This window comes from Leptosomus discolor, chromosome Z, assembly GCF_034619465.1.
Source record: "Leptosomus discolor isolate bLepDis1 chromosome Z, bLepDis1.hap2, whole genome shotgun sequence".
NCBI lineage: Eukaryota > Metazoa > Chordata > Aves > Leptosomiformes > Leptosomidae > Leptosomus > Leptosomus discolor.
In genome coordinates, this window is record NC_141419.1 from 79,720,437 (window position 1) to 79,734,520 (window position 14,084).

General features: G+C 35.8%; 1 protein-coding gene across 5 annotated transcripts in view; it reads right to left on the reverse strand.

Moving 5' to 3' along the window:
* NIPBL (NIPBL cohesin loading factor) overlaps nucleotides 1–14,084 on the reverse strand; it is a 107,636-nt gene continuing 93,552 nt past the window's right edge. For all 5 annotated transcript variants that reach the window (XM_086479909.1, XM_086479911.1, XM_086479908.1 and 2 more), the window contains 15 exons: nucleotides 13,551–13,659; nucleotides 12,837–12,973; nucleotides 11,241–11,381; nucleotides 10,829–10,922; nucleotides 10,565–10,719; nucleotides 10,206–10,296; nucleotides 8,119–8,292; nucleotides 7,394–7,584; nucleotides 6,497–6,604; nucleotides 5,012–5,212; nucleotides 4,455–4,601; nucleotides 2,729–3,024; nucleotides 2,246–2,420; nucleotides 1,579–1,764; nucleotides 1–1,017 (listed from right to left, as the gene is read on the reverse strand). In XM_086479909.1, coding sequence (XP_086336035.1) covers nucleotides 652–1,017; nucleotides 1,579–1,764; nucleotides 2,246–2,420; nucleotides 2,729–3,024; nucleotides 4,455–4,601; nucleotides 5,012–5,212; nucleotides 6,497–6,604; nucleotides 7,394–7,584; nucleotides 8,119–8,292; nucleotides 10,206–10,296; nucleotides 10,565–10,719; nucleotides 10,829–10,922; nucleotides 11,241–11,381; nucleotides 12,837–12,973; nucleotides 13,551–13,659 — 2,571 coding nt within the window. In that variant the 3' untranslated portion in view covers nucleotides 1–651. The remainder of the gene's footprint in view (nucleotides 1,018–1,578; nucleotides 1,765–2,245; nucleotides 2,421–2,728; nucleotides 3,025–4,454; nucleotides 4,602–5,011; nucleotides 5,213–6,496; nucleotides 6,605–7,393; nucleotides 7,585–8,118; nucleotides 8,293–10,205; nucleotides 10,297–10,564; nucleotides 10,720–10,828; nucleotides 10,923–11,240; nucleotides 11,382–12,836; nucleotides 12,974–13,550; nucleotides 13,660–14,084) is intronic.

Here is a 14,084-nt window from a genome sequence, read left to right on the forward strand (position 1 = left end):
TAACAAAGAGAAGTAAAAAAATTTATTGCAGTATTCGTTCCACCAGATTTGCTGGGGATCCCTTTTCTTGTATTATTTCAGGGTGACCTAATACATCAAAATCTACATTTACAAAAACTCCTCCTGCAGATAGGTCATAGATACTGCATGCTTTTTTTTTTCTTTTCTTTTTTTTTTTTTTTTTTTTTTTTTTCTTCAACAGAATAAATTATATATCCAGGAGATTCTGCCATTTTACAGCCTGGAAAAACATTGCTTCCCTGGAAACTGGGCTAAGCTAAAGAAAGCCATCCGCTGCTAGGTTAAACTCCAAGAACACTTTATTAAGAACATTAACAGACTAATTTCCAACATTCACTTGTTTATTTTTTTTTAAACAGAAAGTTTTTTTTTCAAGATATAAACAATTTTTTTGTTAAACTATAATACAGTGGGAGTAAAAATGAACTGAGAAGTTTCTGCTGCACAACAGCGAAGGAAGCTCCCACAAAAATGTTTACCAAACATTTCCTTCTTTTTTCCCGCGTCCCAGGTTCCATTCTTACTCTTCATTTAACTGATTTTTTTTTTTTTTTTTTTTGCCAGAAAGTTGGTATTTCAAGTTTTTCTGTTATTTCAATTCCTGTAAATTTGGCTGCATGTACAAATTCATTAGCTGGAAGTTCCATCCTTGGCGGCATACAGCGATCGTAAAGTCTGCACAACTTTATTAGTCAGCTTATTAGCACTCGTTAGAGCAATTTTTTTGTAAATAATGTCTGACTCTTTAATAGTGTCTACCCAAGGCACCAGTTTGCGGCCATCACGGCGCTTAGCCTCAGTCCAGGAGCCACTGTAGGAGCCTGCCATCCACTGAACACTGAAGCCATTGCTGGTTTTCTGTACTACTCTTGCAATTTGTGGTCGGTCTTTGTACTTTGGACAGCAAATAGCGATGACATCCATGACATCAACACTTTCATTCATCTGTGCTGCCAACTCCGTAGAGTCTGAATTTCGTTTTGACCTTCTCAATGACTAAAACATTGGGGGGAAAAAAGACCAAGTGTTACACAAAAGAACTTTAGTGAAATTATTGCTTTTATTGCTTTTAATCCCTTGACGCCGGGAGTTGGGATTTCCCGGCACACATTCCATTGCCGGCAATGAGACGCACCGCGACCGCCAGCGCCAAGGGGTTAACATATCCTTGTAAAACCACATACTCTTAATTTGTACCCGTGTCTTTATCTCTTATTGATATATAAAATTATATATACACATGAATCATAAAGCTACATAAAAACTTGGCAACAATAAAAAGGGTAACACACAGTACATTCCAAAGGAAAATTAATAACTTTTTATACGGGATAAATCTCATTTTCTAGTTTGGTTTTTTTTATTGTCTTTTCTGTTAAACTTTCTACAAAAGTTGTATAAACGGTTAAGTAGAGAATCTCTATCTACAAAATGCTTTCTTTCATGTGGATTACATTACTTGGTGTACATTTAATATAATAGACTGACATTTATAAGCACATAAAAATCATTTTACGTAATACGCTGCGAAATACGTTGACTCCTCCTCCGCCTCACCCCTGAAGTGCCTCCTCCTCTATCCTCCCCATCACTTTCATCGTCCTCTGTCTCAGCTGCATTGTTTTTAGGGCTGCCTCCTCCAAGCAGCGAGGTAATTGCTTTGTTCCGAGCATTTGTGCTAGCTGACACCTCTCCATCTTCTTCCTCTTCATCGGGATCCAAATGTTCCATAAGGAGCTTGAACTATTAAAAAAACCAGATTAGTCCACACTGTAAGTTTAAAAATAGACATTTATATTGCACTACATTAAATAAAAACCAAATGGTTTCTCTAATTGATACTTAAAGACTAGGGGAGGGGCATGTAACTACACTAGGTCTAGCCGCCTCTGTTCCTATGATGGAAACAGGGATAAAATGAACAAGTTATATGGGAAAGGTATACAAGATGGATACCAGAAATTAGAAAATACTCCATAAAGATTAATATCCTCTAGCTGAAATTAATTTTTCTAGTGTTTAAACTTATTAGAACTCTTTGAAAGACAGTCCTGCTAAACATCCTGAAAGGCAGTGGTGCATTATCAGTGTATCACATAAGATTACCAGGAACTTAGTAACATTTTGAACCGTTCATTCAATACATGAGCACCTATGGTTAAGTTTATACTGTGTTACCTAGTTTGAAAGGACCTCAGGTTTTCAGCAAAGCAACTTTACTTACATCTAAGTACTGTTTTACTATACTCCTCTTCACTTCTTCAGTGATCTTGGAATTAGCCATATCACTCCGCAGAAAATCCAGAGTTTGTTTTGGATGGAAATGCACTCCTGTCTTCCTGTTTATCGCTTTGTCATAAACTTTTGCAGATTCAGATGGAGAATATTTCTGAATTTTACTGTTTAAAGAAAAGGGAAGAGCTTTTAAGGAAAGTCCAAAGTAAGTTCAAGGAAAAGCTCTTACAATTTTTATATATACTTTTAATCATTCCGTATACAATGAAAGAAATGGCAAGAAATTAAATAATTGCTTTTTCTAACTCAAAGTTTCCTTACATTCAATTTACCATGTTTATGTTTTTTCTCTTACACAAATCTATTGCCAAAACAATTAACTACAATCAACTTTTTAAAAAAAACTTCCGAAATTAATCCTCACAAAGAACTCACTGGATAACGACATGGCCTCTTGTCTCAATATCCTTACCTATCAGAGAATCCACAGAGGTTCTTTAAATGCTGTTTCAGCATCAAAAGTAGTAATATGCCTTGGGAGACATTTGCAAACTCAATTAAAGGAGCTGAGTTTTCTGGTAAACATTTCATCACAGCATTTATATCATTTTCTTCGTCAGAATCTGAATCGGAGTCTACTCGTTTCCGTACCCTCCGAGGCTTAGAAGCTTCCTCCTCACTTTCACTCTCACTAGCACTGTTACTGTCACTCTCAGTCTCCTCATCTGATGAAGGTTTTCTTTCCTTTTTTTTGTCTTTAACCATAGACTGCAAGACAGAGAAGTTAACACACATTGAAAAATTAGAGTAAGTAGCATCATGTACGTTTCTAAAAAAATCTTTCCAAAATCATTACTGGCTTAAATTAGCAAGAATTCCCTGAACAATGTTATTAATTTATAACTTGATATTCAAAATTAAAATGTTATATATCAAAAATATGCTGAAAAATTGATCTAAAGCCCACATCTTTTGCAAGTGGGTAGAGAAGGAACTGAAGCAACAAGTACTCCACTGGCATGTTATTCTTAAAAGACTGCTCAAGTTTGTTAGCAGTGACAGTAAAATGCTGTAGAAGGCCAAATACAATAAATCAGGAAGGAAATTCTGAGGTTTTTTCAGCTGTATATCATTTGTGTGTCACTAGATTTCTGTATGTACTTTAGTACAGACCAGTCCAAGCTGGTTTTAATCCTTCTCTCTTAAAATTCTATGACACTAATTACCAAAGAAATCCTCAAGTGATCATATGCAGGATTAATAATAACCAGTTCTACCACTTGTAGAGCGACAGAATGTCACACGTGCATCATTACTGCACATGTATGATTTTTGACAACATGGAACCTAAGATGCCCTAAGCAGGATCTCATCCTTTCTGTGCAGGGTGCCACACATGGGTCTCCAGTCTGAAGAATGTACTGTCTCTTTCTAGCAGATTAAAAATCAGCTTCGGTAGGGTGAGAATTCAAAGCAGTGTACTTTCCAGTCATCAACTCTGACTTGTGCTTACTAGTCAGAGTGAACGTTCCAGAAATGGGTTTGCTTCCTGACAGTTTGCACCTTCTACTGTTGAAGTTGTCTAGGAAATGAAGACACTGAAGTCTTCAAGGAGCAGAGGCCTTTTTCTTACAGAGTTGTGTATTGCCGCAAAACCAGATACTATACCATGATTCAGGTTCTTATACGCAGCCTTAAAAAACCCAACATAACTGTGCACTCCTTTCTCGCAATAAACAATGTATTTAAAGTCTCGCAGGCAACACACATGCAACTACCCTCAGCTACTTGACAAAAAAATAAAACCGCCAAGTGGATTTTATTATTAAAATTATACAAACTAGTACTTCTAAATAAACTAGTACTTCATGATGATTCTGGGTTCATGCGCTTTCAGATGCATGCAACTAATAATTATTCAGCCATATCAGGCAATGACATAGATTTGATACTAAGATCTCAAAATTCAACATTCTTTTTTAATAATGTAAGCAGCAATATAAGGAAAGTTTTTAACTAGTGTCTACCAGACGCAGGCCAGGACAGAAAGGTTTGCTTGTTTTCAACTGCTAGTTTACAAAGCAATGCTACCAGTCCACTTTACAATAATGGTGCTGTATTCACTGAAAAATCGACCAAATTGTGGAGAAGCTTATGCTGTCACCATAATAAATACACTAAAATATAAAAGCACATACCTCTTTAAATGACTGTAGTAGGTTACTACCAGAAACTGATAGTGTAATATCTATATGATGCATTATAAACAGTGGCTCTTCCTGTGTTTGATAAGGAAAACAGGCTAGATTGTCTGCTATGTACAAAAGCATATTCACCTCTGTTTTCTGGAAGTTAAAAAAAAAGTATATATAAATACACAGACAGATCTTAGATTTATACACTTACCCTGTGCTCCTAACAGTCTAGAGCAAAAACACAACCAGAAATTTTGTGCTACGTACCCCTCCAAATAACATGTATATATGCAAAATTTAGTCATACCTGAAGAGACATTATTTCTGATCACTCCAAACTGGGTATAGAAAGGTACAGAATGATGCAACAGTTACAAATGCATTCTGTTACATAGTTAATATTATACAGGTAAATACCTTATATGACAAAGCAAAACAAAGTACATTAGGGAAATAAAGTTACCAATAACTGTGTCATAAAAATACATTGTAAAAGAAGCACTTAAGCTTGTAATGGTGTGTTTTGATTTCTTTTTAAATGAAGGAAATGTGATGCTTACTGCAGTATCATCAAAGAGGTTGAGCAAAGAAATTAGAAATGCTCGTCTGTGTTGTCGGTTCCCTCGGATCATGGAGTATAGGTGTGAACACAACGCACTGGATGATTCATCATGTCTAAAACCTCTTACAGGATCTTTTGGGCAGGTATTAATTGCCTGTTGTACCTGGTAAGACATCTTCATACCGGCCACTGCTTTCATCTGAAATGGAAATGTATTTATTTCTATTTAAACTATTGCTTTCAAAGCGGTAAAACTTATTCCTTTTAAGCAGATGCTCATCTGAAGTTTCACTTTAAAACCTGCACTGACGCAATACTCTTTTGAGTCGGCACACGGATTAAAACAGAACTTGTGGCAGAGATCAGAATGTCTTGTGAACTGCTTTCACCGTATATTCTGTTAGAAACATACCGCTAATCTGTTTACCCACTATGGACAGGTAATGCAATTTTCAAGAATACCAAAATGTTTTTATACATGAACAGAGTATTTTAACAAATGTGTACACTTGATGTCACTTGTAGTGAAAACAACAACCGAGTCCATACTGGTACAATAGGACTAAGAAACAGAAAAAGAGGGAGTTTTGCATATATCCTGTAATTTCCAGCTGATTTTACTTACTTCAAGGCTCCTGCTCTAGTTTCAGAACAAACTGAATCTCTACTTAGGCAGCATATCCAACTCTCCTCATACCACCTATGCTGCTGTTCAGCAGAGTTGTCGCTTCATCTATACAATGTCTTAAATCCCAGCTGCCAACATAGTAAGTTTCATCCGCTAGCCTTCACCTACTAGATGAGGTATCTGTTTGGATGCCATCAACAGTGCAATCCTCCAAGTGCAGCGGATTACAAGCAGATAAGAGAAGTCTCACAACATAGTACACACACTGAACCTAGTCTGAAGCCTTCTGAAATAAGGAGAGGGTGCTGCAGCTCAATTTCATATCTTAAACAGAAATATTGGCACTATGCCACAACTCCGCAAGTCCTCACTTAGCCCTCAGATTTTCCTTCCGAAGATCCCTTGGACCTAAACAGCTTCCTATGCTCCTTCTGCTTAGATTACAATTTCTAACGTTCTAATACACATGCATTAAGGCCTTGGACTTTTACAGGGTGTTCTCTTCCCTATTCCACTGACAGAGGCAAATCATTGCTAAACATTATGAAACAGCTGTCCTTACCTGTTACGAAATAAATGCTCTCATGTACTATTCAGTAAGGAAAATATTAATGTGAATTATAAATTAAAGGAAATTTTGGACTGGAAGAGACATTTCAAATTGTTACATCCCTTCTATTTCTAAGAACAGAAATCTCCAAACAGGGGAAAGAGTCAAGATCATCTTTACAGCTGCTTATAGTTACTGTTTATTTGTTACTTTATATTCTTTTTCTGCACCTGAGGCATATTTAGGTATTAAACCACTAGAGAACAGAACAGTATTTTGTAAAATGTTAAATTAGAATTACTTACATGAATGAACCCAGCGTATTTTTTGTCTATTTCCACCAACTGCTGGTCAGCTTTATTTCGCATAGAGGGCTCTGGATCTGTGCCCATAGCAATTAAGTACGGCACACACTTGAAAAACAAACAAAATGATTATTCAGAGTCATTGTACCTTCTCTTTCTCAGTCCTTGTTCTTCTACTATGTTATTGTTCTTGTTCTATTCTGACTACTGCAGAAACTAGAATAGGAAGTTCTATGTAACTTAGTATCTGACTACTTTTTGCAAGCAAATACTACAAAATACAGGAGAGACCAGCATTATAAATGACAGAAGTTGTGTGAAGTTTGAGCTAGTATTTCCCTTTCTCTTAAACTCTGAAGTCACTTTATACTCAAAAAAAAAGCCATATAAAAAAAACAACCCACCACTTATGACTGAACATGCACGACGGCTGCAGTATAAAAATAATTACAAAAACATTATGTAAGCAAAGAATAATGGAGATGATGACTGAAGTTCTGACATTGACTGTGGAATTCCATAGCGTTTGGAGGACATGGGGACTGAGGTGGAGGCAAGCTAACACACTCTCCAGGACAAAGAATGAAATGAAGAAAAGTTGCCATACACCTGAAATTTATAACGGAAATATGCACCAATGCACATTTGTACATGCTCTTTAGGTACTGTCTGGGCTTTTATATCTTGATCCAAAAATAGAAAATACAGCATTTGGAGTCTCACTGGCTAAACAACATAAACTAGATTTCAAAATATGCTTTCTGTAAAGGCCCCTTGCTACAATAAGAAATTACTGTAACACAGCTGGAAGAGACAAAACTGGAAATTTATGTAGCAAGTGTGAAAACCTCTGAAAATCTGATTAACAAAAACTCCCACCATAAAAGCCTACCATACCTGAACAGGATGGATGAGACCCTGGTTTAATGTCAGTGCAATGACATTTAGAGCAAAGTGGCGTACACTGGACTGGGTATGAAAGAAAGCCTCAAGGACCTGTTTGAGGTATAGCTGCATGATGGAACTACTCATCCCTGAGGAAATATCACCCATTTCTTTCAGGTCTTCCTGTTTTGCTACTTTTTTCCCTGTAAAAAGGACAAAAGCAATAGCACACTCACAACATTATAATCATTCACTTTGTCATTACTTGATGTACGCTGATCTTTAAGCTTTACAATACATACACATTTCAGCTGTCCTAAGATGGGTTTATGATGTCATGAAACATAGAACGATCTGATGGTAAATACACATAATAAAACTGAAGAGACATTACTTTAATTAAAGTCTTGCTCCTTAAGAAATGGTTTTTCGTTTTAAAAATTTGTTATTTTCTGTCTGTGAATTCATCTTAGAGGAGATTTTGATAAAAATCACTACAGCAATTATGCATTCTTGATTGCTTCCAGGATTCACACATCTTGAAAGTAAATAATATACCTATTATGTGTACATAACTATGCACAAAATGAATTTTTGAAAATTATTCTAAGATACTTTGGGTACGATATTACTGCTCTGGTAATAATCCTAAGTGACTCAGTTCACATATACAGTAATTGTATGCAATGAAGTTCAGTTTTGCATGCCTCATTAGCACAGAAAAACTCAACACTTACAGTCTCTGTCTGCCTGCTGCATACGTGTATCCTCTTCCTGCAAGTAGGTCTGGAGGTTTTTTAACACCTGGATTTTTAAGTTGACTGAACAGTTCTTATCTGAAAGAATGCTGTTGTACAGAGTCTTCACCTCCTGTTCGAACATTAGACTTGGGTGTTGTATAAACGCAAATCCTAAGGGTGGAAAAAGAGAGGAAATATTCCATGTTATTATCATCTAGAAACTGTATTTCTGCTTTTTAAGTCTTTCTTCAAAATAGAAGTAGGAAATTTATCACCTCCTAACAGCATAGCTTTTCCCAGTCAAAACAGTATCGCTTTCCTATATGGACACTGTCCATAGCTTATAAGGAGTTTTGTTAGCCATGACACTTCTATCAGTCATGGCTCTGATGGATAAAGATGGGGTTTGGACCCAGGGCAGCTGCACTAAGAAGAGTTACAGAGGCCTGGAAGCATGTCCAATATAGTGGCCTGCATCTGAATGACTAGGAGCTCTCACAAGAATAACGGAGGAACATTACAAAAAACTACCTGTTGGTTTTCTAACAATTTGGAGAAAAACATTCTGCTGAAACTGCGAGAGTTATTCATATGGAGGCAGATGTTTGGAAAAATTGATGAATATCACAAGATTTAAAAATAAAATCTTAAAAAACCAAAACAATACTGTGAACACAGTAAAACTTATACCTCTCGCTATCATTATTCATATACCTATTAAGGTCTTGTCTTGAAAACTATCTGGTGCGTTCCCAAGACTACATCTGTTGGAAGATACACACTATAGAACTGTTTTGAGCTTCAGCTTACCCTTGTCAAGAACTAGTTATGCTTCTTAAAATAAAGACTGATATGCTTTCAAACAGAGAAAAAAAATAATCTAAAGAACACCTACTGACAGCCACCCCCGTTTCCCCCCAACTGTTCACAGTTCAGTCTGTAATTTGGAAACATTTTTGGTGAATGCAACATTGTTCACTTCCATGAGCAGAGCAATCATATCTATGGTTAGGAAGACAGCATCTATCCCATGTGCAATATCCTGTAGAAGACAATTAAATTGGACTGGACTACGGTAAATGCGTTCGTTGATGTAATGCCAACTAGTCCAGAAAACCATAGCATTGCTCCTGCAACAGAGGCAACTCTAAAGCCATTAATCCCACTCAGCTGCTTGAAATGGTTTCTCATAGAGTATGAAACCAAGATTCAGTCTTGGTCCTTATCTTCAGAGCCCTCCCTAGCCTGAGAGGAAGCACAATATCTAAAAAAGCCACCTAAATAGCAATATAAAGAAGCCAATTCTTGTCCATGGTTAAACTATACAATACAAGCTCACATGCCTGGGAGACAACTTTCTTTAGACTAAGCTGTAACTATGAACTTTATTAACTCTTTGAGAAACCAAAGCCTATCTGCCCAAACAAGATTCTCTCACATGTACAGTTTTTGTCCTTAAGCAGAGGATGATCGTGATACAAGCCAATCAATGGCAATTCATGTACTACTGCAAGTCACTGAAATAAAAGACAAATGTCTTCACATAAAGTCTCTATTTAAAAAATGAAATACAGCTAAAATCCCAAAACAAACTGTAGTACCTAGATTATGACATCATCTCAACACCTTGTGAAATCTCTCAGAGCACCCCTCAGTTGGTAAAAACTGTCAGAATTTCCTTGACTCCTGCAAAATATCTGTTCCTACACCTAAAATATTCCAAGTTTTTCCAGAGGTTCTTTAACCATACCTTGCGTATCGAAAAACAAGATTTGGAGTTACAAAATACTTGCATGCGGAGAAAAAATAGCACCTTCATAACTTTGGAAATTCGCTGTGATGGTCACACATCAAAAGGCATTCACACATCAAAAGGCATTCACTGTCGAAAGCATCTAATTTGCTGCAGAAGTATACAACTAGCAACCCTTTGACAACTTTTCTAAACCCAGTTCTCAAATAAAACACACAGTAAATTTTGATTTTAAACACATTCCCCTGCCACTACACAAATACATGAATTCCTACTAATATGCGTGGATTTTTACTATAGCAAAATAATAAAAAATATTAATATTTCTTACCAAGGCCAATAATGGCTTTTGTCTGTACTTCTTCATCTGAATGCTTTGTAAAATACATCAGCAGTTCAAGTACTTTATCCTTAATGTTAACCTGAGCAAATTAAAACAAAAATAATAGCTATTTGAAAATGAAACAGATGTTTTGAATCTCTTAAAAAGTATAAATATCAAAGCAAAGGAGAAACACAATCTTACTGTAAGGCCTTTGCAAAACCACATATATAAAAATCAAAAAGCTATATTGTAGGCATTAGTAAAAAACACATAGCTTTGAGGGACTAGGAATAATGTCCTTTCAAATTAAAGTGGAGCATTCAATATATCTAAGACATGGAGAGTACAGACAAGTGTTATTTTACCTTACTGTTGCCCTTAAAATCTTCCTGATCGAAATCAAAATGCCGACACAGTGCTCCAACAGTGAAAAGTGATCTAAGGAGTGCTGGTTTATTGGCAGTAAGTATTGTACTGTTGGGGTCTTCTTGGTGTTGACTTTTTAATTTCGAAAGTGCACCTACAGTAAGATAAAAGTTTGGTCACATTGTTTAATTGTGGTGTATCCCTAAGATAAGACTTGTAGCCAAAACTGAAAAGTGACTACTACACATTGTGATTTTACTTACCATAGTATCTATTAAAACAGGCCCACACAAATTTATAGTTCTGGGTGACCTTATTCACAACAGCCCCAAGACAGCTCACACAATGCTGAACAACCTAGGAGCAAGAAAGAACAAATTAATTACATATTTAGAAGTTAAAATTGAGATTTTTGTGAATATGTATGAAAAAGCTACACTGAACTAAAACTAACAATCTAACAGATGCAATGTCCATCTCCTAGGCTGCTCTGAAAACTCGCTCAAACTCATTAAAATATAGCAACAATATACACACAATCCAGTAAACCAAGTACACTGATTTTTCATGGCTCAAAAGTTATCTTCATAAAAAAGACAGACTTTCTTTAAATCAAAACTATGCATTTCATGATATGAAATGGAATCAACTGAATAGTAGTAATTACAAGCTTACCGTCATGCCATATTTGATGATGAGTTTCATGAGGTCTTCCTCAATAGTGGCAAGAAAGGTCTCACTTGGGTGCTCCATTAGCGGCACTACAAGCTCTAAGATCTTTGCAACATTGCAGATCACCATGAAATCATTCTGGGTCTGAAACAACAGTATTTACAGCATTTAACATTTCTGGCCATGCTACCTATAAGCTAAGCATTATTAATATGCACTGATAGTCAAAAATCCCAACAGATGTAAGATATTTAGTAAAGATCTGAAAGAATACTTAGATAGTTTACATCTGCTATTAAATTACATATCATTATGAAAGCTAGTTCTGTCTTCTACAGAATTGCTGAAAAAAAACACCTGTATGAGCAGCACTTCCCCTCTCATCATGGCTGTGACAGACCTGAAAACTTTTGGTCCTGATAATTTTTTGGAGTCTTACAATAAATCTAGGAATTATTTAGGAATTAAAATTATTATGTTATCATGTATTGTGAGGAATCTATGGAAAACATTTCTCTATTACAGATGTATCCTTCTAGAAATTGACTTTTTTGATAAATCGAGCCCACTAATCAGGATCAGATAATTCCCAAATACTACCATCAAGCTATTTAACATGTTCAAGCTGACAGTGGTAATTCTACAATTAATTTCAAACTGTGTAAGTACAAAACTCATGTAACCCACTAAATGGGCTGCAGCAAGTAAACAATCAGATAACCCTTTCCTTACTGTTTGATCAGAAGCAGCTCTAAAAGTCTGTTTTAAACGTGTCTAGAGAATGTGCCAGGGGTGAATGTGGAAAATGCTGGGCTATACCTACAACCTATGCTGATAACAATTACTTTCAAGCCTGCCCTGGGCAGCTGACCTAATGTAATGAATTGCTGCCACCCACCACACTCCTCCTTGAGACACAGCTGCATGATCTTTCCCAGCTCCTTCTGTCAGATCACAGGTTCGTCACAACCTTCATGGAGCCAACTGTGCTAATCAAAATGGCAGAAAGTGCTGCAATGTTTCAGAGGAGGCAGGGGGCATTTTATCGGATTGAGGGGGTTTCAGCATTATAGCTCTCTATGATTTTTTGTGAGCTAAACTGCTTTACAAGGGAATACAAAAACACCAGAGCTAGGGAAATGAGAGGTGAAGTATGGAAGAGAATGGAGCAGGACATTTTCCTTCTGATACATCTGCAATATGTTAGATCACTCTGTCTTACGGAACTACACTTTTAGTCTTAAAGAGTCATGTGTTAAATAGTAACTACTTTTAAGACTGTGACTATAAACCAAAACAATTTAAAGAAATTATTTCATAACAGATGAAAAACTGGGTCTTAGTCCTCAAAGGAAAGAAGCAGCACAGGTTTCAGATTCATTTGGCTATATAATGTGGAGGTAAAGGATGAGGAACAGCATCTTAGAAGCTACAGATATCATCAAAAGGCCCTTGTATCTTCAGAAGCTATGATGACTATGAAATAAAAACAGTTTTAATTTTTCTTTTCCTACCTTCAGTTTCATCAAGTATACAAGACAGCCATTCACTTCCATGCCTAATTACTGGGAAAAAAACAGACTGATTTTCTCTACTTACACTACATTTAGTGGTCAGGTATGGCTGCATGGTCATGGCATGTTTGACCATTAGCTGGGGCCTGATTTTGCTGAATAAGAACAAAGTGGTTATGCAAGCAACCAAGCGACCAGAATTCACACCTTTGTTGTCAGAATCTGCAGATTACAAAATACAAAAAGGATAGTAAGTAATGTTTGATCAACGAAAAACATATGGCTTAAACATCATTTGAATACCTCTTTCTTTACATGTCTTTCAAGATCAATACAGAATAGTCTTATTGAAAATGAGAACATAATGTGTTAACATTTGTAAGGAATCACAAAATATGTGAAAAAAGAAGCAAAGATGCTTCAAAGCCATCACTAGTTTTTAAACTACTTACTCTACAGAGAACACTAGCCCAGCCAATGATTCCTGTTTCAACTCTAGAACATACCCATGTCAATAAATTTTGCCATGTTTGTTTTGGCTTTAGTGATCTAAAAGTTTGAACAAGTTACTTTAAAAGTAGTTCTGTTATTGTGGTTAGCTAGTGAAAATTAGGGAAGCTTTATTATCATACACTGCTCAAAAGTTCATAATGAACTTCAAAGCAATAATTCATTACCATCACTTTTGTAACAGGAATTCTGTAACAGTAACTTTTTGCAATACTAATTTGAACAATCACTGTTATAGTATCATAGAAAATTCAAAGAGGTTTAGTTACTGGGTTGTAAATAATATTACCTGATAAAGATTCCTCATATTTAAGAATGTGCTCAACCAAATTGTCAACAAGTTGAGTACAGGCTTTCTTCACAGGTTTATATGAGGCATCCTCTTCTGACTTCAACAGCTGTAGCAGATGAAACAGAAAATTATTTACTATTAAGGTTGTATCCATTTACATTGGATACATGTTCATTTTATAACAATTACTACTGATAAACAAGGATTTTACACATCAGAAATATTTATTTAACTTCTCCATAAAAGCTACACAGTGAAGAAAAAACCAAGGGAAGCAAAAAAATCAAACCAAAATCCAAAAGAAGTAAAGAAAAATTAACCACAATAAAACAATAGAAAAGTTCTGATTTTTGCATTGGGATGAAAGTTAACTTTGTGCTTAATGAAATAATGCAGAAAACAGTAATGTAGTCATATTTGCAGCATAGTAACTAATAGAAGTTAGAAGGTTTTTAAAACGCTTAGGGAAAAAAAAAGCCAATTCAAAAGCGGTGTTGTTTTTGACACTAAGCAAAAATAGCAAAAAAAGAT